This window comes from Acomys minous (genome assembly GCF_964271855.1).
Source record: "Acomys minous genome assembly, chromosome: 7".
Taxonomy (NCBI): Eukaryota; Metazoa; Chordata; class Mammalia; order Rodentia; family Muridae; genus Acomys; species Acomys minous.
This window is the reverse complement of record NC_140488.1, coordinates 80,218,749-80,244,363: the sequence shown is the minus strand read 5'-3', so window position 1 is coordinate 80,244,363 and position 25,615 is coordinate 80,218,749. Positions and strand designations below refer to the sequence as shown.

Here is a 25,615-nt window from a genome sequence, read left to right as displayed (position 1 = left end):
CAAAAGCCAGTGGGCCAAGAAGCAAAGTGGTGGCTTAAGTGGAGAAAAGCAAAGACCACATCGGAAACCTTGGTTCTCTGGCCACTTGTTATTGGTTCTGGAGACCAAAGTGATCTGTAACTGCAATTAGTTTTGCTTGTTTTTGAGGCTGTGATTATAAAATTTAAAAGCTAGGTCTACTAATCACTGCACAGCATGGCATTCATATACTTGTCGGTATCAGTTTAATCCATATTCTTGTCTTCCTTCACACCACCAACAATCTAAGACAAAAGGACGCTTACATCGGTTTCAGTGGAGGAGGAAGTAGCGGTCAGGAGAGGAACTCAGAAGGTAGTAGCTCTCGCCGGTCACTTTTAGCCCCTGTCTATTCCATGCCGCTAATAAACACATCATCATTTGTCTTCCCACTTCTAAAACTCCTAGGAGGCACTACAGGAAGACTGCGGCCAGATGATGCCCACTCACTCTGACAGAAGTAATGACCGTTTACTCCTGGAATCCGGGGAAGCTGGGATTTAGTAAGATAGAAAAAGAATGGCAAAATTCAGGTGACTTGCATTGGGACACTTGACAGAACCCAGGTGAAAGGGACAGGATGTGACTGTAGAAGGGGACAAATGAGAATATCTAAGATATGAGCTAAAGGCAAAGGTTAGTGAAGGTAAGGAAGGTTTGAGTTATGACTTTTTAAAATACTTCAGTGTAGGAGGACACTTCTATGGCCTGAAGGGATACAGCTCACATTCTAGATATTTCGAACACCTGCTTAGAATGTTTCAGTAAATGAGACCCTTACTAACTTTGGTGTTCTGTTGCTCTGGAGCAAGGCTAAGAGACATTCTTGTTCATGTGGACCTCTGACAGACAACATTACATGCCATGTGCAGGCCTAGTGGAAAGCAAAGTATATGTGCACACTGACCACATACAATAAAGGAAATAACAAGGTCACTGTACCCACATGGACAAGTTTAAAACGTCTAATTTTAGGGAGACAAGTCCACAAGTTTTAAGAAGGAACCTGGAATGGGAGAATCCTAAGTGTTATGGCCTTTGACCACATTAAAATTGTAACAATGAAGCTGTCACAAATATCCAGGTTGGATATTAGAACTGTAGATGCAAGAGAAATGAGAAATGTTATGTAGGAATGGGCCATTAGGTTTTTAGCAAAGTAAGAGGTAAACTGAACAACAGCCCTATTTAAAAAAACATTTTAAGTACTCATGGCTACAGGTTCAGACTCTGTTCTTATTTTCTACTCTTCCACAAATGATAGAAAATATTGCCTAATATCCCATGGAATGCTTGGAAAATGAAAATAGCAGCATAAGCAACTCAAGATAGTTAGAGCAAGTAGTCTCACACCACACAAATTGCCTTTATTTTGCAACTGGCCATGCATATGAGCACACACTTGCACTTGCATGCCTGTAAACACACACACACACACACACACACACACACACACACACACACACACACACACACACACACAAATGGCATAACTGTGTCTGAAAGTCTTTTTACTTCTTTTATTGAACTCCATAAATATTTTCATAAGGCTTTATGTCATTACAACATCTTTTTTGTTGTTGTTAAACATTTCCAAATACACAATTTTGACACTTGTTTGACAGGGTCAAACAGTCAGATAATAGAAACAAAAGAATAAACTGGCAAATGCAGAGCAGCAGGGGTAGTCAAAATCACTGTTGCCCATCTATTCACCCAGCCCGCCCCACCCCCAAAGCACTAAAATATCACTATTTGGCTTCATACTAAAATTGTTAGAACTCTCTTGTTGCTGTCCTTAATAGATCAATTAAAGATATACACATAGAAAGAGGATGAGAGAAGGAGAGAAAAATTGTATTTCTGTATTAGGATCTCCCTACAGTAGAACTCATAGAACAAACTTGCAAAACCCTTTTGAAAGGAAAATTCAGGCCTCATTGAGTTGAGGAAAGGGAATACAGGTCCATGCAAAAAAAAAACTGGAGAATTATAGACTTTGGGAGGAAAATACGGCTGTGGAGATGCAACAGGTTTAGATACTGAGTCCAGGTAATTTATGAATTTCCCTTTGGGCTATTGACCACTGATTTACTTTGGGCCATAGGTAGAGGGGTAGGGCAGGACAGTCCAATCAAAGGAGAGCTGATTTAGTAGTGCCTTCACAAAGTATTACCTTGTGAAAACAGTGGACTGGGTGGAGAAACAGGATGATGAAAGGTAATGCCCTTGATTCTGGAGCCTTGAAAGTTGGACTCAGAAAGGGGAAGAGAATGAGAGGGCCTGGCCAAAAGTTACTTTAGATCTAGCAACCTCTCAAAGCAACTCCTCCTGGTGTGTCCCTAATCCCTAGACATAGTTGCCAAGGGCAAGTACAGTGAGGATGGGTAGTAAGTAGAAAAGGAAGGTTCACTAAAGGAGGCCTGCATAGGAAGTGAAACATATTTCAGTTTGTCAAGGGAGAACACTGTATTCTAGGTGCTAGATACCAGATTTCTTGCCATAAGGGCTTAAGTAGCTCTATCATGTGTTGAGCAGTGATAACCAGTTCCAAACCCTGGTGTTCTGATAGCTAGCCTTGATAATTACAAAAAAAAATCTGACTAGAGTGGAAGCTTCAGAAATTTATGCTTTATTTTCCATAGGGGAAAGATTCTCAGGGGGTAGGGCTTAGTCTAGGTCAGGAAGCACAAAGAAGTACCCAGTTCAGCTTTATTGATGACCTCATACAGCTATGGCTGCTGCTTGGTAAGCTTAGGTCCTTTCATTATGAAGTCTTTTCCTGTGAGGTCCATGACATATATCCTATTTTCCTTGCTATCCAAGCTCTATCTATAAAAAGACCTAAATGACAAAGAATAAGTACTTCTGTACTTATGGGGATGCTTATTTTTATGGTGAAAGTTCTGGTTAGACAGAATGCTTGTCAAAAATTAACTTCAGTGTTCTGCCTCAGATCTTTCCCCCCCGAGATGTTAAAGTAGCCCTAGTCTTCTCTACTACTTGCCTCAGATGTCCTGGGATGGGAGTATGTCAGGAACCAAGCCTACTTTGAGTGCCAGAATGGCTCTAACTGTGCCAATACTCACAATCCTTTACCAGGAAGACAGGAAGGGCAAGGAAGGAAACAGAGAAGATTATCCATGCAATCTGATAACAACTGGGGATGTTTCTTATAACTTAATGGTAGAAATTACAGGTATAGTATCTTAAATCAAGCCTGTCTCTTTCTTTGATGCTCCCTATGTTTCCTTGTATGGTGTTATTGTCAATCTTAGACTCTCTTCAGGTTAATCTGAAGGTAGCTAATGATCTTGGCCAAGCAGGTTTTGTCTTGAATCCCTCCATAAACTTCTAACAGTGATGCCTTATGAATCTGAAAATGGAAGCGAGGATGACGAAAACACTGAAATGATTGCTATATAGAGAGCGCTACCTGCCACCTACCTATTAGCTATGGGTTGTGGGTGGAAATAAATCTCTTCCCCAGGAGGCAGAGGCTCAATTTCTTTGTTTCCAGTTTAGCTAAACCTTTTGCCTAGGGAAGAGAGAGGCTGAAAGGAGAGTCATAATAAAAGGAGAATGAAAAAGAGAGGAATGGGCCCAAACTAAGACTTAGGTGAGAACCTTCAATGACTTAGCAGTGTTGTTACATGGGAATCCTCAATGCTAGAAGAAAGCATCTAAATAAAAAATAGTCCCTCAACAGAAGGCTTCTCTACTCTCATTACATTCTTTCATTCCTTTGTTTCTGTTTGGTTTTATATCCTTCCACAATACCTAAAACAGTGAAAGCAATAGAATTACCAAGCAGATAAGTCACAGGGCACAACAGAGCATGTCTAGACTGGCACAATTGTGGACACAGGATGCTGTGGAAAGGCTGTTGGTATGACCGCAGGGCTACCGGCACATTTGCAGATGGTTGCATGAGGGACAGGAGACGGGAATCCTCCCCTTCTCAGTGAAAAGTGACAAAGATAGAAATAAAATTCCAAACCTACCACATAAATTAAATTCAAACATTATCAGCATCAGTATCATCAGGAAAGAGAAATAAAACAATGCAAATACTATATGGTAATAATGACAGGTCAGTGAACCAGAGGAGAGAATAGGTTATCTTAACAGGAAAAAGAACAAAGAGAAATTGAGTTTCTGAAAGAAAGGGGAGGGGAACAAGGTTAAGAACTAAAAATTTTAAGAAGTGATCACATGTTTGGAAGTCAGTGGTACTTCTTACCAACTATAGATTTCAATTCTCCAAAACAACAGAAAATGGTTTTGGTCCTTCTCTATGTGTGTATATGTATGTATGTGTGCATGCACGTGCATGCATATGTGCACACATGCCCACACACACACGTATACTTAAAGGTCTATGTGTGTGTGTGTGTGTGTGTGTATGTGTGCACACACACACATGCACACACACTCATTCACACACACATACACACACACACGCACATATATATATTTATATATAAATTTTCAACAGTGCTTCTCCGAAAAAAAGGTCCATCTATAAATATAATTTTATTTATTTTAAAATTATCTTCCTTCCTTATAGGTATTATTTTTTGAAGGGGGTTAACCTACTGAAGTTTTGCCAGAATGGTGACTGGCTGCGTTTCGGTTCAGTGAACTCAAAGACTTGAGACTGAGCGATGCCATCGGGGACCAGGTACTGGCCCTGGTTTAACGGGTCCTGTGGTGGTGGGTAGGAAGGAGGAACCGAGCGGGCCGAGTTGACACCTAGAGCAAATAGGGGATCAAAAGGAAAAAGTATAAATTAAGTATCAGGTGAGTTTTCAAACTAACCAGTGATTCCTCACAGTACACTAGTTTGGAGAGTTTTACCTGGTAACAGATTAAATATCCCTAGCCCTCAAATCTGAAATACCCTGAAATAAAAAACTTGCTAACAGTCAGAAAGTTTAATGTGTTAGACCTTTCAAGATTTCTATATTAAGGCTGTTCAATCAAGGAAGCCTATGCAAATATTCCAAAAGTCAAAATAATTGTACTCTGAGGTAACATTGTGTCTCAAACATTTCAGGTAAAGGATAATCAACTCATGTGGCAAATTATTTCTTTCCCTGTCATATTTGTACCAGCATCTCTATTTCTATAACACCGCATCCTTCACCATTTTATCAGGTATTTAACAGACAAGAAGATCAAGGACCAGAGGGAAATATTATACCTAAGGTCTCATGCTCACTAGCAAATAAAGAATGAGAGCTAGAGCCCAGGTGTGACTCTTGATTAGGAGTTCGTTCCAGGAGTCCATAATCCCTAGTATAGGGCTTGCTCCGCTGAAAAACCCAGTTCTAGACTTTAGTTTCTTCCTATTCTCCTCTACCTAAAATTATCAAAATAATCTGTTTAAGAACTACTACCCTGAAGACTTTCCATAATGCTTAAGGCACATGTGATTTAGTATTTTGGTTTGGGTCGACAGTGACATTAATACTTGAAACAGAAAGGACAAGATTCATAGAAATAAAAGAAAAATGGAATGTCTGCGAGCTTTCAAGGGACACAGCTTCAATGATACTAAGGTCACAGATCTTTTCACATTAATGGAGGATTTGAGGAATCCAACTACCCTGACAGTAGTTACAATGCTAAGCCATCACCAGCCATTGGCTGTTCCACAGGAGGAATTGGGTTCTGTAGCCATTTTTGAAAGGTAGCAAGTGCCAGAAACATGAGGGTATTCGACAAATAATACAGGGGCATTAGAAGCACTTTATCAAGTTCTGTTTTTCCTTTTCTGTTTCAAGCTTTTGATGTCAAATCTATAAACTCCTTTGTTTTACTTTAGAGTCTAAAGATTTTTTAATCCTTTTTCTTAGGGCTCTATAGTTTTGTATTTAAGTTCACAATGAATTTCTACTTAATCGTTACACAAGATGTGGCCTTATATCAAAGCGCTAATTTGTACATCAAATTATGAATTATTTGTTGAAAAGATTGTACTTTTTGGCTGAATTGTTGTCTTTGTCAAAAATAAGTCACAGAAATGTGTGTAGGTCTATTTCTGAATTCTTTTTTCTCAGTTAATGTATCTATATAACGAGTATTGAAATTGTATAAATTAATTACTTCCATTTTATTCTTATTTTTTCAAGATTGTTTTATTCTAGAGTATAAATCTGATTTTCAACTGGCCCTAATGCCTATGAAGATAGAGGCTGAGTTTTTTATTTTGACATGTTTTATATTGATAAACTCAATTAGGTTGATGTAGTAGGAATTAGCAAAACCCCAAGAAGTTATATATAAATTCTGAAAATCAAGACAGCAGGAAGTAAAAAAAAAAAGTAAAGTGAGGAGGCCTTTCTGTCAGCCAGATAACCCTTCCCTCAGAAAAATACATGGTTGATAATGTCCCAAGGTGTTGCAAATAGCATGGGAAGGGGACATTAGAACAATTTACTTATCCAATGACATTTGCATTAGACCTATCTTATCCGTTTTCCCTTTATCATTTCAAGAATTCATTCAGGATCAAAGAGCTAATGAGAAGGTGGAAGGAAAAGACTGGGGAAAGTGATGTCTTATTAAGATTATCCATTCCCAGGGACTGTAAAAATTCTGTCAGTAGTTAAAAATAGCTGCCAGTAATTGAGAGAAGACAATAAAATAAGCTCTTCTTTCAAACAAGAGGCATCATCATCATCAGGGCCCTGAGATGAAGAGGGAGAGCAGTGGTCTCAGAATCAAGATGACTTAGGTTAAAAATCACTTTACCTTGAATGTTTTCAGTTTCTTAACCTGGAACAGGGGCTAATAGTGCCATTTTCTTTGGGTTACTATAAAGATGAAATGAAAGAAATTAAGAAACTTGACACTAAGTAGACACTCTAGTAAGTGGAAGGTAGCTTTTTTTTTTTTCTCACCTGAGCACTTTAGTTTTGTTCTGGTTCATGAAAAAGAAAAGAAAAACTACTTCATATTTAAGCTGATTCTATTTGTATTTTAATTTTTCAAAGATATTTCAGTGTATTCCTCAGCGAAAGGCTATCTTGCTTCAAATTGAGGCTCTTCTCTTTGGTTTGGGGCTACTGATCAGGTAAGCATTTCTAGACCACTGAGAGAAAAGCTGGGAACATATCCCTACATATTTATATTTATTAAATAACTTATATACATGCATTATTACCTGCCTCTCTCTAAATTAGTCACAGTTTTTCTTATTTTGAAGTAAAAAACAAAATGCTTTTATTTTGTTTTGTTTATGTAGCCAATAACATAGATATGACTACCCCACACCATTTACTCCCAAAAATGAAAAAAAAAAGAGCATTTGTTACTTGTTACTAAGGATACCTGTAAACTATTCCAAGTGAACCTCATTATGGAAAGAAGCCAAGGAATGTGAAAACACATAGCCTATGGTTTCCTAGTCTCAGCCAGTGAGTGGGTCTAAAGGAGGAAAGGCAGAAGTACCTTTCTGTTTAGAAGCTTTTCTCACAGTCATTGCAGCCTGTCTCTTCTGGTTTTCAGAAATCTCAAAGCCTACAAGAGAAAAAAATTGAACTTTGTTATGAAAAATATATATGCGGGCTGGAGAGATGGCTCAGAGGTTAACAGGTTAAGGCTGCTCTTCCAAAGGTCCTGAGTTCAATTACTAGCAACCACATGTTGGCTCACAACCATCTATAATGAGATCTGGTGTCCTCTTCTAGCCTGCAGGAAGAATACTGTATAAATAATAAATAAATCTTTAAAAAATATACGCTTACACACTGTAAAAATTAATGTACTTTTCCTTCCAAAGCTATCTGGCAAGTATATAAAAAAAACCTTGAAACAAAATGCTGGCAAAGATGTGGGGAAACATGAACTCGTATTCACTGTTGTCATTATCAAAACTTGGTACATACAGCTGTAAAGGAAATCAATATTGAGGTTTCTCAAAACATTAAAAATAGAACTACTATATAATTGAAATTCCTGGGCACATCCACAAAGAACTCTATATACTACTACAGAGACACATGCTCATCCACGTTGATGGCTGCTTTATTCATTATACTCAGTACATGGAAGCAGCCTAGTTGTCTAGCACCTGATGGACACATAACGAAAATGTGGTGCAAGTACGCAATAAACTTTTATTAAGCTAAGCAAAACACAAGTATAAAACTTGAAGAAAATATGTAATAGTAGAAAATTCTACTAAATCAGGTAGTCCAGATTCAGAAAGACGGGTGTTGCAGCTCTCTTCTATGTGGAGCCTAGATTTGAAAGTGAGTGTGAGAATAACTCATGAAATGAATAGAGGACTATAAGAACGGAAAGGAACCTTTGAGGAAGGGAAGAAGTAATATACTATATGGTATTTGAAAGTAGAAAAGAGGCTACTGAAGGTAGAGTAGTACAAGGGAGACAGGAAGATGGGTGAGAAGACTGGGAGAAGAGGATCAACAAAAACAAATTATGTTTCAAAATGTCACAGTGAAATAAATACTTTATATGATAGCTTAGAAATAAACTATTAATATGTATGTATATACATATATGTATTTGATAAATAATAATGAAAAAATGGAGGCCTTGAAGTTGAAAGAGATAATAGAGGGTATTGGAGGGGGAAAGGGGGCAATGATGTAATTATAGTATAATCTCAAGAATTAAGTTAAAAATTAAACACAAAAGTTCGCTATCACTGACCTAGTAACTCCTTTCTCAAAAATTCAGAAAAGTAATTTGTTAGAAATGTGAAGAAGACCTGGCTACAGTTCTTTGGAGTGTATACTGGATAATAAAGATTTAATTACTTTAGGAAACTCTATAGTGTTTTCTGTAATGGCAATCCTTGATCATTGCTATTTTCTTTTTGCTAATAGCTATTCAAAATGGATGAATGAATCATTTTGGTTTTGGTTTATACATTTCCAGTGATTAGTGAGATTGATCATTCTTTCATGTATCTATGGGGTCATTTGAAAGTCTTCTTTTGAAAAGCATCTATTCATATCTTTAATTCATGTTTTAATTGGATTGCTTGTTGTCTTGTATTGAGTGAGTTTCTTCATTTTCTCTGAGCTAAACATCTGTCATCTTTATAAGACCAGCTGTCGGCCTGCAAAATATTATCACAGGGGTATACAGATTGCCCTTTTAACCAGATGTATGCAACTCTGCTCCAACTGCACATGGTCTGACAGTTTCAAGTAGGTGCTACAATATACAGGTTGAGAAAGTCTAGAGGAACAGGGTCCATCTATGTAGCCATGCTGGGCACAGTCTTTCTAGTTGGCTGTTTTAGGGTAACCTGTGTACTTTCCCATAATCCCTCATCCTTGCTCTATAAGTAAGCCTAAGAAATTCACTGGTTCCTTTGGGTGAAAGTTTTGTGGAATTAAACTTTAATTTGTCATTAGGAACTTTGGAGGAATTGGGTATGCATTGCTAACTTCAAAATAGGGATGGAATTCATGCAACAAATATCTTGTCATACTTTGTTAGCAAGAATTTTCTCCCATCTTGTAACTAGCTCATGTTTGTGTTGATATTTTTACTTTTCTATACAGTTGTCTTGATTCTGCATATCAAAAAATATACTTGTATTCCTAAGTTTACTGAAACACTATTCATAAAATCAAGAATATGAAGTCAATCTAAATATCCATCAATAAACAGATAAAGAAAAGAAAAAGATACTATTTAGCTGTATAAAACTATGAAAGTCTGCCTTTGTAATAAAATAGTGGAATTTTAAGGAAATTACATTAAGTAAGATAAGTCAGATGTAGAAAGACAAACACTGTATAATTTCCTATCTTAAAAAGTTAACATCATATACATGGAGAGCAGAATAAAAATTGGGGAGGAGAGGGACTACAGAGGATGCAGAGAGGTCAGTCACTCAATAGGTTCAATAATACACTTAGATAAGAGAAGTAAATTGTTGAAACAGCAAAACGTCTTCCAAGACCCAGGCAGGATTAGGAAACACAGGCAAACATGAAGATGTTAACTAATGACTGATAGTCCTAAATTTACAGAATAAAGAAAACAATCTTTCATACGCTAAGTAGGAAATGACAGCTTAGTTATATAATTATCACTAGAATTCTTATCTGCGGGCTGGGTATACGGCTCAACTTCAAAAGCACTTGCAAAGTAAGTAAGAAATACCCTGGGTTCTAACTCCAGCATAGCAAAGAAACTTTATATAAACTGCTACAGGTAGTAGCAGTCTGAAGAAACACAGAATCCATAATTGAAATCAAATTTAAACTCCCCCAAAGACCTAAACATTTTATATAGAAAGTTATAAAATGCAGGGTTTGACTAATAGAAAGTATTCAGAACTGTTTTTTGTTTTAAATTGAGACCAGCCCAATCAAAACAAGAAAAACAAATAAAAAGACTCAAAAATATAAAAGTAAAACAACAACAAAACCCCCAAACAGAAACAAACAAGTATCATAAAACAAGTATAATACAAAGTGGAGTAACGAGAGGGGGTGAGGTAAGAAGAGGGAAGAAAAGAGGTTGCAAGGATATGACTAGTGTACACATTGTTGAGAATGCCCTCCTATAACACAATACCACGTACAATGAATATACAAAGAAAATCAAATAGAGAAAACTTAAATTTAATTCTTGAAAAACAAATTATAGAAAATATAAGTGAACTCAAACAAGTTCTTTCAAAAAGCTCTAATAATTTACTCCATTTTTGAGTACATGATATGGTAAAAGTTGGAGAATATGATTTCATAAGGAGATATATATATACCTTAGCACATACAAAACATACACATATGTGCCCTATATAGCTCATACATATACATTTATTTTTTTCTTATATTCCTTCTTTAAAAATACATACAGTCTAAAATTTGGCAGTTTTTTTTCATTCATTACCAGCAATTTGCAATTAGTATAAGCAACTGCAAATCTATTTGTGATATACACTGTTTAGGACTTTATTTTAAATTAAATTTAAAAAAGTTAAGAGTGTCCAGTAGGAATTTCACCAACAAAATGGTCACAAGAAACAAATGTATGAAAAATTAAATTGAAATTTAGTATCTGAAGCAATGAATTAAAAGAAGTAAACATTATGCAGTACTGGTGTGAATATAGAGAAATAGGAACAAAATCATAATATCATACTGAGGGGCAGACTTTATGCCTTTTCTGATATACAATGTGTAAATATATATAATGTTTAAAACTATATGTGTCCTCACATTTGCTCATCCCATGTTAGAGTGTCTACTCTGCAGGAATAAAAGCAACACAGTGTAATGGAATATTCATGTAAATATGTGTTACAGCAATATGTTTATGGGGAAAAAGTTAAAGATAAGGGGCTTGAAAGATGGCTCAATAGTTAAGAGTAACTAGGTACTCTTGAAGAGGTCCTGGATTTGACTTCCAGCACCTACATGGTAACTCATAATAGTCTTTCCCCACAGTTTCTGAGGGCTTGATACCTTCATCTGGTATATGCAGGCTCCAGATAGATGTGGTTCACAGACATACATTCATACAAAAATGCCCATACATAAACTAAAATGATGATTTTTTTAAAAATAGCTGGAAATATTCCGAATGCCTAACAAAGGGGTAATGATTACTCCATCACCATATGGATTATTATACAGTTGTAAAAGAGATACATGTGGTACCATTATTGATGTATCAATTTGACTGGAGTCTTTTCCTTACAAATATAGGTATTTTCATGAAGGAATATTTTGAGATGTAATATAAATCTCTAATCAGAGATATATAAAGGGCAATATCCTAGGTAATATGAATGGACATGATTGAATCTGTTAGAAGGTTTAGAAAAGAAGGCTGAAGTATCCACTGATAGATGGGATAAGTATGGAAAAAAGCATACCAAATTGTTACTGCTCATTATCTCATAGAGTGAGAGAATTCTGCCACTGAACCATATATTATGGTTGTGTGGCTTGTTGTTTTTTGGGTCTCCCAACAGTGAGAGTGATGGCATCTCTGACCCTTCTGCATGCTCTTGGGACCCTTTTCTTCCTACTGGCTTGCCTTGTTCAGCCTTGATATGAGTGTTTATGCCTAGTCTCATTGCAAACTGATATACCATCTTTAGTTGATATCCTGGGAGGCCCACTCTTTTCTGACGGGAATGGAGGAGGACTGGAACTGGAGGAGAGAGGAGGTGGAGCACAGACTGGGAGGAGTGGAGGGAGGGGGAGAGAAGAAAAAAGTTCCTAATAAGTTTAAAGTATAGTGATATATATTCAAAGTATAACACTATCAAATAAACAGTTCTTTATTCATTGACTAAAAATCATACAAATTTATCCAGGCATGGTGTTGCACGTCTATAATGCCAGCACTCAATAAGGCTGAAGTAGGCAGATCTCTGTGAGTCTGAGGTCAGCCTGTTTTACAGAGCGAGTCCAGGATAGCCAAGGCTACACAGAGAAACCATGTCTCGAAAAACAAAAACAAAAACAAAACAAAACAAAAAACCAAAATATATAAAAATTTGAACTATGGAATTTGTCCTGAGATTGTCCATTCATTTTCTGATAAAAATTAATTACTTACTCTGGATTAAAACCACTAGCTTTTTATTAAATTATGATTAAAATATTTATAAAAGAAGGAGAGAAAATGGAAAAATGCTTTATATATTTCTACTATGCTTTAAATGGCTATTATATCCAAGGTTTATAATTAAATAATACACATAACAATAGTAAAATTATGTCAGATATGTATGGCAGCTATAGATATTAAATGATTAGTAGAAATGTTAATAAGTAGTATAAAAAGAGAGATAAAATTGTGTTTATTTACAATGTAGAGACTGATATGAAAGAAAGAGAAATAAGAACTCTAACAGTTTTGTTTAAATACACGGAAGAAAGAAAATACTAGAAAGAAATATATTAAAACATTTATAAAAGTTCTTATTACAATGTATATTTTTATGATTTTCATTTTTGTGGTTTTGTTTTGTTTCCTCAATATTTTCTAATTTAATAAACCTATATTTAAATACAAAACAAAGATGGCATAAACCTGTCAGAAAATAATTTATGGAAACTTTTCATTAGAAGCAGATCTCTTGAAGTTACAAGTTATTAGGGCATTGCATGGGGGATATGGTGCTAGAGGCAGGGATAATGGCAGGGATCTTTTAATTAATGCAAGATTTGTGATACCCATTGATAGCTCTAACAGCTAACATCCCTATACTATTCTACATCATGTCTCAGTGAAGTGCTAGTACTTTAAAAGAACCTTGACTCTAATATGTCTTGAAGTGCATTTTCAATGTGGACTTTAAGATATGGGAAGACAAGGATTATTATATCTTCTGGCCATCCATGTTTGGTCTAGGTCCATATCATTACGTAGCATGGTATGACATAAGAACCCTTTCGGACCAATTTCTGCAACCTTGAACACATAGGCATTTAAAGGTACAATTCTATTTGCATAAAACATGGAACAAAAGAAGAAACTTTCCCAGGAATTAGAAAGGCTGATTTTTTCTTCCCCGCCCCCTTGGTGCTGGGAATTGAATGCAGGACCTTATTCATGCTAGGCAAGCATCCTATCTTTGAGCTACATCCTGGGCCTTTCATTAAAAAAAAATGGACTCCCACTATAGTTCCGATTGGCCTTGAATTCATGATGTTGCCCAAGCTGGCCTTGAACTTGAAATCAATCTGCTTCTATCTTCTGAATGTTGTAATTACAGGTATGAAGCATCATGTCTGACTGATTGATATTTTTTTATTATAGAAATAGGAACTTGAGGAAGTATTTAGTAAGCTATAAATCTACAGCCACAAAACCATAGCCACATAAACTGTTTCAATAAAAAATGGATGTTTTATTCTGAATCTAAGTGAAATGAGTGGTCATGTTTTATAATATTGTTATATTTTCTGCTATTTATTTTAAATATTTCTAGAGTATGATGATTAAGTACATATCATTTGAATTATAAGTTAGCATCTGAAGTAACTTTATCAAGAATTAAATACTCAAATTCCTTTGCCCCAGAGACTAATACTAATACTAATACTAATACTAATACTAATACTAATACTAATACAGGAGGCTGAATGGTCAGGAGACCTATATAGCCTAACTCTGTTAGATATCAGTTTTCATTGGTAAAATGAATGTAATTCAAGACATGAGCCTGTAATTTTTCCTTCTTAGAACTCAGTATAAGAATGAAATGAACCTGTAACTTGAAAGGGACCTGAAGTTCATGAATAAAACAGATCTGTTACCTTGGTCCTCATCAGAATTAAGTTGCTACTTTCTGCCTTCAGAGCTGGCTGAAGGTTGGGGTTGTAACTCATTAGTAGAGTATTTGGCTAGCATGAACAAGGCCCTCATTTTTGTTTTCAGCAACAAAAACAAACAAAGATATTCATCTTATCATTATAATTCTACCAAATATGCATTGACAAATCATTTCATAAAACATATCCTCACATTCCTAGAGACAGGGAGATCTGTGAATTTATGGGGATTATAGAATAGGATGTACGACTCTTTTTGTGTTTGTTTGCTATACATGTATATATGGAGGCAGGGGGACAATCAAGTTTGGGTACAATATTTTTACCTGGTAATAGTTACTGTGAATGAACAAACTCTAACTCATACCTATTTGTATTTACAAACAAAAACCTTTACTCCACCATGGTGACTTAAGTCAGTTTGCAACAAAAAATCTTTCCTTTGACTCTAGAAAGATGAAATCAATTGTAACCATCTACAGAAGGTTCTTTATAATTATATATTTTTTCTACTCTCAGGTCACTTACCAATTTTTTCATCTTCCTGTACCATTTTCCTCTCTTCTCTGAAAGCTCTAAGCCAACGTATTTTCTCCTCCAGTTTCTTGGCAAAGAACAGATGCACTTCTTCTGTTTCCTTGTTATGAAGCTTGAAAGCATTTTTCATGCTGACATTAAAGTCATCATCTCTGCCATCTTCAATGTCAATTACTTCATATTTATCCATGTCAATGCGCCCTTTGTAGTATAAGATGTCTCTCCGGATTAGGTCCTAAGTGGGAAGAAAAGGTTATTTTGTCAGAAGTATAGGTTGAGTGGATGTCAGGAGAGGTGGCACATGGTTACAACAACAGGACACAAAGTTATTTTTCTGGAATATAAATAAAGATATATGGTCCTAATATATGCACTGAGATGACCAGTTGGACACTGACAAGTTGGTTGAGTAGGTTCTCTAAGGGATATCCCACATCCACAGGTTGTTTCAAGTCCCAGCCTCAGTCAGTAGAATGCATCAGTAGAAGCAGTAAGCTTACATCAGTAGAAGCAGTAAGCAACAAAAGCACTGCCGGCAAGGAATTTTTCATCTTCCAAAACTTGGCATGATTACCAAAAGCATAAACTGAGCTTTTTGGAATGTACTAAAACAAACAAACAAACAAACAAACAAACAAACCCTCAAGCAAGATACTGACAATAAAAATTTAGATGAAAGTTCAGTAGTGAGAGTTACCAGAAGGTCATATATATACTGTTGGGCAGCAAGAGTTTTTAACTGTAATGGACCTAATGCTTTAATACTTGGAAATTTTGGACAAGATCTAGTCTGACAGGAAAAGTGAGGGTAAAGAAAGAACATATATCTACGCAGATGAATCTCACAATCTTATATTAGCAAGCAAAATTATACCTGTGTATAAATACAATGCTCTCTATCTTTTGTTGTTTTATTTATGTACATAGAATTAGATCAATCCTAATTCTAGTTAATGCAACACTCATCCTAAGTTCGCGCATAGTGCTGTTATTTCTTTACTTCCTCACTTGCATTTTAAATGGTATACTAAGTATTGGTGAACCTGCTACCATATCTGAAACTATGACCCCCCACAATCTCATCTTAAATTTCATGTTCATCATCAACTTAATTGCCTTTCTATATATTTTACTCTGATTTATCTTTTCCACAGTCAGCACTTAAAATGCCATGCATCTCTAGAGGCATATACAAATAACAAAGTTATAAGACAATATATGACAATGGTATATAGCAAATTCAAGAGTAGATGAGAAAAGTGGAAGAAGTGAGTCAGAAAGGAACATACCCTACTTTGCTTACTATTGCTGTGATGAACACCATAACCAAAAGCATCCTGGGGAGGAAAGGGCTTATTTGGCTTATAGTTACAGTCCATCATCAAGGGAAGCCAGGGCAGGAGTTCAAGGCAGGAAACTAAAGGCAGGCAATGAAGCAGAGGCCATGGAAGAGAGCTGCTTACTAGCTTGCTTCACATGGCATGGCCACCTACTTTTCTTGCACAAGCCAGGCCTACCCAGAGATTGCATTGCCCACAATGGTTTGCCCATTGCATTGCCCACTGAAGTTTCCTCTTCTTAGAGGATTCTAGCTTGGATCATTTAAAAAGAAATAGAAACAGCACAATAGTAAATCAGTGAGTGGTCTTACCCAGCTATGGATCCTGCATGCTACAAAACTGATTGATCAAGTAGGCAAAATATGTCTAGTTGCTCAATAGTTTGACAGTTTGGGGCCTAACCAACTGCATTCTGATTAGATCTGAGGAATGCTATCTGGAAGAAATATATGTTAGGCATTGTAAACTTGGTTTTGAATGATTCTCAGTATATTTGTGTCAATCTCAAATCCTGAGGCATGGAATTACAGGGGTTCTTTCACAGCTTTGCAAACAATAACCACTACATAGATCTTTTTACTGCTGTCATTATTATGCATACAAATAAACTGAGAATACATATGGGTTCTAATCCACTGGGTACAACTGCCACTAAGCTCAAACAGATCTCTTGGGTAATTGTAACAACAAGCTCACAAGAAAAAAGAGATCAGTTTAATAGAGAAGGCTGATGCTTTTTAGGCCTTTTTTTTTTTTTTTTTTTTTTTTTTTTTTTTTTTTTTTTTTTGGTCATGTCCAAAGTACATAAGCTCAGTCCTGGCCCAAATAATAGTGTGTTTCTGTTAGCTGATTTGAAAATTTCAGGAACATTTGGTGAAGTGTATGCTCAAAAACTGAGCACTGTCAAGCTAATGTAACTAACAAAAGGAGGACAATATAGGAAAACGTACGGATATAAGGTATGAAGTCTCCCTTACAGTTGATAATATGGCATATACAAACCTAGAGAGGCAGATCTGGGCAGCACACTTCAAGAGTGGCTACCTATTAACTTAAAATATTAACAATCTCAAATTCCTGGTTCCTAACCTTAGTTCTCCCCTCTACCAAACTAGTGCCTCCTGATCATTTTTGATTTTAAATGGCTTTAGTAACTTCCTAAAATTCGGAATATGTGTATGATCATGAGAATCCATTTCCAGCCTCAATCTGACATCCTATGTTTATTCAGATGTGTATACATGACAAAGGAACAAGGAAATAATCTATTTTTTTAGCAGAAGAACAGATTTCAGTGATGTGTTATTAAAACCCTTGTGTTATTAAATTTTCATCTGTGTGACTACTTGAGGGTTCAATGAGTTTTAAGGCATCAGATTAGCGAGAAGCTAACTATGAGCATATGATAGAAATGGTTAGGAATGATCTGCAGGCTCAGAAAGTCCAATGAGGACAAGTACCAATGGCCACGAATAACATAGGACAGTGGAAAAATTATGAATAAAATACAAACACTTAAGTCTGAGTTCTAGATGTTTAACCCATTAACTATATAGTTTTGGAAAGCCACATAGCTTCTCTCAGCCTCAGTTATTACAACTGTAAAATTAGAAAAGTCAACCTTACCATATGAAGTAGGTGCAAAGCTCCAAATTAAACACAACAGTTCCATGTTAGGAGGCCAACCTTGTCCAGTAAATGTAGCCTTGAGATTTTATACTTCTTTAAGATCCTTTTGATTAATCTCAAAATTTGATAAACCTCAAATTTCTACTGCCTCTTGCAGCTTAAACTGCATGAGCAAGCTAAATATAAAGAGCTAATTACTATGGGTCAAAGAAGAGACAAAGTCCAATATTTTTTATTTATATGAACATTGACTTTAGAATTTTGGCACACATTTAGGGTAAGAATAGTACTTGCTAATTCACTCAATACAAATCACAGATCTACTTGGCTCACAATAATGTATCCTTTTCCCCCCAACCAGCTCTCTTATTTCAATCCTTTTAACCTGCAGGGTCAAAGTCACATATTGTTCCCCCCCACCCCCTAAAAAAACCCTTCTCTCATTAAACATTCTATCTATTGTACCTCTCCCTTTCTAAATTCTAACACTATGAAGGCTCCTTTTTAACATTTATTTTATTACACTTGTATAAAACAAACTACATACAGCAGGGAGAACCATGTGACAATCATGAGCTCTATAAATGTTACATTCATAGTGATTTGGCTATTTGTATTTGTCCGGCTTGAAGTAAACATCTTTTCTGTCTTGTTGGGTCTAAATTTCTGAACGAAATTCAATATCTATTCTATCTCAACTCTAATAACTTAACTTCTTTACCTTGATCTAAAAAGATCTTATCCCCTAAGCAACTAAACTTGGTTGTAAAACTATACTATCTGGCCTTCAATGCGCCTCAGAGACTTGAGAAGGAATAAAACTTAAATTCCTGAGTGGCCTAGCAGTGTAGGTTAGCACCTTCCAAAATGAACAAATTGACTGAGACAGTTGACTGCCTGAACAGTCACCCAACACTGTCTGTAACGTTGGAGCCTCATCTTCAGCTTTCTGGCCCAATATATATGACAGACTTATTCGCAAGGCAGGAACTATTGAGGACTTGAAGGCTCTTAAATGTTACTCATCTAGCGCCTAACTATCACTGCAAGACAATAACAGTTTTTAGTGTTCTTTGCTCATTTAGATTGTACTTAGTCTTCTTGGAACTTGCCTCACTCGGGGATTGTCTGTAGGAAGTTTCTGAGGTCTGTTGAATGCAGCAAGACAACACATCTTTTCTGAGTCCTGGGTGCTTGCAGTACTATTGGGATCAGGCTTCTGCCATGGTCTGGGTGTCTTCACGGGGACATAGTGATAACACAACCCAAACAGATAATATTTGGATCACACCTTGCCTCTATAGTGGAGTTTACTGTTTCTAACAGGATACCAATCTTTCTCCACTTGCCTTTTTGTTTTGTTCAAGTCAGAGGGAACAAAGCGTTTCGTACTTCTCCAGAATTGCTTTAACAGTCTGTGGACACCAAGCTCCTACGACTCCAGCAAGGAACTACCTTAATCCCTGACATTACATAATTCAAACAGCTCACAGATATTTCAACTTGATCCCACTAGGTAATCCTAGGATTTAGCAAGACTTCACAGGACATTTTGTACAAATGACAGATGCTATAAGCTGGAGTATAAAGCTGTTCAGGATTATAGCCTGCCTTATTCATTTACCAGTAAGGTTGTCTCTACTACTTTAGAAAGGGTCCTGGCTACTCTTCTCCAGCCTACAATACCCCAGTTTTCTATCCGGATCCTGGGGAATGCACATGAACAAGGGCAGGCTTATTGTGGTCACTATTATATTCTAACACATATAGCACATGCTTAATTGCCAAAATGAAAATAACAAAGACAACAGCATCAGTGAATATGCAAATGGCATATACCACATGCCAACTGCTATCCTAACAACTTTGCATTTGTCAACTTCAGTATTGCTGATAAAAGGACTACCATGTTCGCAGCTACATTTAATGAGGAACTATAGACATACAACCCCTACTGAATTTAGTCAGGATTAAATGGTGGAGCTACATTTTGGGTTTAGAACATCTGGCTGTAAATTTTATTAAGAAATATGCTATATATTGCTTTAGAATAAAAATTGCAAAGTGAATGATTAGCAACATGCCATACAGTGTAACTGCATCAATTGCTAACATTTGGTAAATACAATGTGCCAACAATTTTATCTGTAAAGCCTCATTTAAATTTCACGATTTCCTTTGGATTCCTTTTTTTTTTTCCCAAATGAGGAATACTTATAAGCAGAGAAAACTTGTTTAAATTCAGACAGGTCATTGGAGAAAAGTAATGGGTACCCTTTAGTCTGGCTGTGTTACACATGCTTTTAATACTATAGTCCACTATTTCCCCCTTGCTGTCATGGTTCCTTTCCAGAGCGTTTCTGAAATGTGTTCTATTACTAGTTCAGTTAACAGTGAGGAAAACAGATAAAAATAAATGAACAAAGAGAACAGACAAGCCGAGTGGTGGTGGCTCACGCCTTTAATCCCAGCACTTGAGAGGCAGAGGCAGGAGTATCTCTCTGAGTTCAAGGCCAACCTGGTCTACAGGGCAAGCTCCAGGACAGCCAGGGCTGTTAGAGAAACCCTGTCTTGAAAAAAAAAAAAGAACGGAGGAAAGAAGGAACGAAAGAAAGAAAAGAAAAGAAAATCAAAATGAGAAAGAACAGGCAAATAAAAAGAAAATAGATTTAAGAAGTACTGGGCCAACATTAGACTGATTAATAAGAGATGAGTAGAGTCTAGTATGCACTTTCTGGTTGCAACTCCCTTGTCTATCTCATTTCCATCTTGTCCCAGTCTCTTTCCCTTAAAAAAAAAGAGACTTACTTATTTTGTTTATATGTGGGTGCCTGAGTGTGTATATATTCAAAACATGAGAGTACATGTGGATGTGGAGGCTAGAAGAGAACATTGCATTCCCTGGAATTAAGAGTTATGGGCAGTTATGAGCCACCACGTGGGTATTTGGAACTGAATGCCAGGTCCTCCACAGAGCAGCCCGTGCTCTTAACCACTGCACCATTTCTCCATTCCCTTCTCCCTGCCTCTTATTGTTACTGCTGTATGTGAGCTGTTTCAAATGAATGGCTCATGTCACAATTTTGTCCTTTCAGGACCAGAAGAAATGTCTAAATGCACAAATTTCCCTGAACAAAAGTCCTCTGTCCAGTATTATTACATGTAATTTAGTTCTTATCTCTCAGAATATTGTGAAAGCAACAGAAATGCAGGACAGTTATAAGAGGGGACAATGGAACGTGTGGGCACAACAGAAGTAAGAACAGTGAATGGCAGAGAAAAGGTTGCCTGGGACAGTAATTGACATGTAGGAAAATTGGTGGATAATGGGAGAAAGAGGTCTGTTGTATTCCACGGTCAATAGTGAACAAGGAAAACAAAAACTAAATATGGAGAATCCTCCTCAAAACATCAAAATAATTTCAAAATAATGATATCAGGGAGAAAACAGGGTAGCATGGACAAAACTAAAGTAATAGAGGATCAGAGGCAGCCAGTACATAGGCTAGGAAGAAAGAGAACAAAGGGGTCTTACAAATGACAAGGAAAGAAAAGGGACAGAAACTAAAGGAGCCACTGGTGTCTTTTATGTGGATTATAACTGCCATTTTCAAAGTACCCTCTTTTATCCTTCCCACTGCTAGACAAACTACAAGTTGTACAAGCTGTTCAAGCTCTTCTGAGTGCTTTATTCAATCCAAACTCCCAGTGTTCACAACAGATGTGGCTTTGTTTAACAGGTTGCAAGTTAAAGGAATCGGAAGAGTCAGACAGAAATTTAGCAGATAGACAACAGGAGTTGAATATTAAAGAAGAGATTGAATATTTAAACGTTTCCTGTATTACCTGTAGCAGAAAATTATTCTGTCTACAGATGGTTGGGGACTTCACCAACCTCCAATGGCATGTCTTTTCTTAAAGTAGGGGCTAAGCAAACTTTCATGTGCATCTCCAACAGTCCTGTCCCTCAACTGCCACTTCATATGCATTGATCTCATTTATATTTCATATCAATCCCATTGCTATACTGGAGGTGCATGAAATAAATAGTTATTTGCTCGACTGAAATTATAAGCATGTTAAAGGCAGGACTGAAGACCAGAATCATTTAACTTTTTATATCACTCCACATTTCTTCTTTCTACAAGAAAATTGTGAGGGAATCTAAAGTGGGCAGCAGAAAGAAATGTAGATTCTTCAGGCTGGAGACGTGTTCAGTCGATAAGGAATACATGAAGCCCTTAGTTCTATGCCTGGCCCTTCATAAACTAGGCATGGTGACATATGCCTGTAATCTCAGCCCTTGGGACATAGAAGCAAGAGAGATCGGAATTTCAAACTTGTATCCTGATACATTGTGAGCTCTAGGATATGCTAAAGTGTAAAAGACCTTGTCTCAAATTAAATCAAATGATTTCCACCCTGAAATACAGGTTCTCCCTGTGAATTTAAGTCATAATCTAGTACTTGAATTTACAGGTATAAAAAAAAATAGAGTTCTTAATGAAACATTATAACTTGTTCTTGGAAGCAAATGCTGATCCCTCCTAGTGAACAAATCTCTTCATAAGTACTGAGACTGATTAATAACTGATTGCAAAATTTGTACAAGCTTAGTGGAAATAGTGACATAGAAGTCACTGTGTAGAACCTAGGGACAGCTTAACTAGTTTCAGTCCTTGAATCCACACCTGGGGATCATAGCTCAGTGGTAGACTACTTGCCTTACATGTGTAAATTCTTGGGTCAATCTCTAGCCTGAAGGAAAACATGAAGATTAATTCATGCTCCATCATCTATCAGCTATGCATTTCCTTGGGAAAATTACATAAGTATTCTGTATTTCAACTTCATATATCATTAAAATTGGAATAATTACAGTATTTTCTCTGGTAACTTTGTGGTGAATATAGAATTAACTTAGTAAATATAAAGTTTTAAAAACAGAATCATAGAGGCATTCAAATAATGCTAATTCATCATTACATTTTTCAGAATATAGTTTTCTGTGTTTGAAAACTGGTGTATTTTTCTATCAATAGTTTTGTCACAGATTTCATTAGAATTCACAGTATTGCCAAGATTACCTAACGCAATTCCACTAAAGACAACTGACGGTTATTTTGGTGAACAAAAGCACACATTTCTCTATTGTGTTACCCTTAAATTTGATTAGATTACAGCTCTCATGAAAGCAGATGTAACTGTCACAGGGTATGCTCTCAAAATAAAAATTTTGAGCAGTGAGATCCTTCATTACAACCTCAGACCCTTCAGGCTTCAACGTCTCTTTATAAAGGACTTTATGTTTCTCTATTACCATTAAATCTCCTGTCTCATGTAAGGGCTTGTCAGACAATCACTTAATTTGTTCTTCCTTTTATTTTAATAATGTTCATGTATTTAGACATCTTTAATATTGTCTTGAGGATTTTAAAACTAACCTTTCAGGATTTATTAAATTATTGCCTTCGTCTCATTAAATGTCACATCTGTGAAGGGCTCTTTTAAACACGAACATATCAGAAAGATTAATGTGGTCATATTCAATTATTTAGTTGATTAGCCCATTCTTTCTTTTTCTTATTTTTAAAAGCCTTTCACTGATTCATTGTGAATTTCACATCATGCACTTGGATCGCACTCATCTCCCTGCCATTCCATATCTGCCCTCCGCCATTACAACCTTCCCCCCAATAGAAAACAAAAAATAAAAAGGAAAGTGACAAAAAGAAAAAAAACATTAAAAAACCTTATCTTGGAAGCTGTAGTGTGTCACTCATATACCCTTTTGCCTAAACAACTTTACTTGAAAATTGTTCATTGCAGTGAGTCTGGTTCGAGGCCTCTGGCTTCTGATACACTATCAATACTGAGTCCTCACCAGGACTCTTCTTGGATATCCTGTTGTTTCTCTGAGTCATGGAGGTCCTGCAGCATTGTTTCTGGAGGACTGGTCTCTTCATGCACTCCAGCAGTTCACAGATGGAAGTAGATGTTGGGATAGACCAACTAAACACTCTGGATCTGAATGTGGGTTGTCGCTCTGTTGTTCAGCCCACCAGCTCTCCACTTTGCCCAGGCCAGGAGCTGGGCCAGCTCTTCTGCCTGTGGCAGCTGGTAAGAGGCAGGACAGGTTCTCTAGTGCTTACCCCATAGGGGTCAGCTCTCACCAGTGCCACAAGGGCTAGCTCTCCAGCACTGCCTCAGCTAAGGGTGAGGCCAGCACTTCCACTCTGACACACTTGGACTGGCTCTCCCATGACCATGCCACCAGGGCCAGCTCTACCAGAGTGCCAAGGTGAGGTGCATGGCCTGTTTTCCCAAGCATTGCAGCCAGTGAGAGGCAGGGCTACCTCTCCCACAATGCCCAGGACAAGATGGGGCTGGACCAATTCTCTTGCCTGCCACAGGCAGTGAATAACCCATTCTTTCTTTATGAGCATTCATTTAACTTGTGTTCCAGAGGTAGAGGTGAATAAGGTGAGCCCTTACTCACTTCAGTCTACTCTTAGCCTTTCCTATCACTTCCTTTGTCATGTTTTTTTCTCCCTTATTAATTTATTCTTGTTACATCTCAATGATTATCCCATCCCTTGTATCCTCCCATTCTTCCCTCCCTCCCATTTTCCCCTTATTCCCCTCCCCTATGACTGTTCCTGAGGGGGATTACCTCCCCCTGTATATGCTCATAGGGTATCAAGTCTCTTCTTGGTAACCTGCTGTCCTTCCTCTGAGTGCCACCAGGTCTCCCCCTCCAGGGGACATGGTCAAAGGTGAGGCACCAGAGTATGTGAGAAAGTAATATCCCACTCTCCACTCTACTGTGGAGAGTGTTCTGTCCATTGGCTAGATCTGGGTAGGGGTTTAAGGTTTACCGCCTGTATTGTCCTTGGCTGGTGCCTTAGTTTGAGCGGGACCCCTGGGCCCAAATCTGCCTATCATAATGTTCTACTTGTAGGCTTCTAGGACCCTCTGGATCCTTCTACTTTGCCATTCTCCCATGATTCTCTCATCTATAGTCCCACTAGAATGTCCTCCCCTCTGTCTCAGTTTCTTGGTAAGTGAAGGCTTTCGTGGGACATGCCCCTTGGGCTAATATGCAGATATAAGTGAGTATATACCATTTTAGTCTTTCTGCTTCTGGGTTAACTCACTCATTATGATCATTTCTAGCTCAATCCCTTTGTCCACAAATTTCGGGAATTCCTTGCTTTTAATAGCTGAATAGTATTCCATAGTGTATCTTCAACTGGAGGAAGTTGTGCCCCACCCCATCCGAGTATTACTAAGAGTCAGTTTTTTTGAAGTAATGGTAACAATTTGTCAGACAAAATACCTTGTTACTTTGTGTACCATCTTTCCACTCCATTATTATGTATTTGAGTTTACCTCCTATTTGATAAATAGAAAGACTTTTGTAGATAATACAGAAATCCTCAACCATGGACTCAATAAAAATCAGACACTTTTACTGGTCTTTACATAAAAAGGCTGTTGGCTTTCAACTCTGGGAAGCCAGTATAAAGAATATCTGAGTATGTGGAGTTAACAGCCTTGAATTCCAGGTTGTCTCTCTTCCGGTCAGCCTATGACCTCACTAAAACAAGAAGACTCTCATCTGAGAGAAACTATGCCTTCACCGAAGTTTCTGTTGTCTTTGCCTTTCCGTTGATTGCTTTTCCCATGCTCTGAACCTGGCTGCTCTGAACCTAGAAGCCCTCCCTTAACTTCTGCTGTCTTCCTAATCATTGCCATTCTCACTAGTTGTCTTAGTTGACACATTATTCCATCTTGGGT

General features: G+C 37.1%; 1 protein-coding gene across 6 annotated transcripts in view; it reads right to left on the bottom strand.

The window, feature by feature from the left end:
- Positions 1–1,523: 1,523 nt before the first annotated feature.
- Positions 1,524–25,615, bottom strand: part of ARHGEF9 (Cdc42 guanine nucleotide exchange factor 9) — a 156,043-nt gene continuing 131,951 nt past the window's right edge. For 5 of the 6 annotated variants that reach the window (XM_084789347.1, XM_084789348.1, XM_084789349.1 and 2 more), the window contains 3 exons: positions 14,838–15,081; positions 7,477–7,545; positions 1,524–4,773 (listed from right to left, as the gene is read on the bottom strand). In XM_084789347.1, coding sequence (XP_084645473.1) covers positions 4,592–4,773; positions 7,477–7,545; positions 14,838–15,081 — 495 coding nt within the window. In that variant the 3' untranslated portion in view covers positions 1,524–4,591. Of the gene's footprint in view, positions 4,774–6,777; positions 6,840–7,476; positions 7,546–14,837; positions 15,082–25,615 lie in introns of all 6 variants that reach the window. The other variant, XM_084789351.1, reaches the window with a different exon arrangement.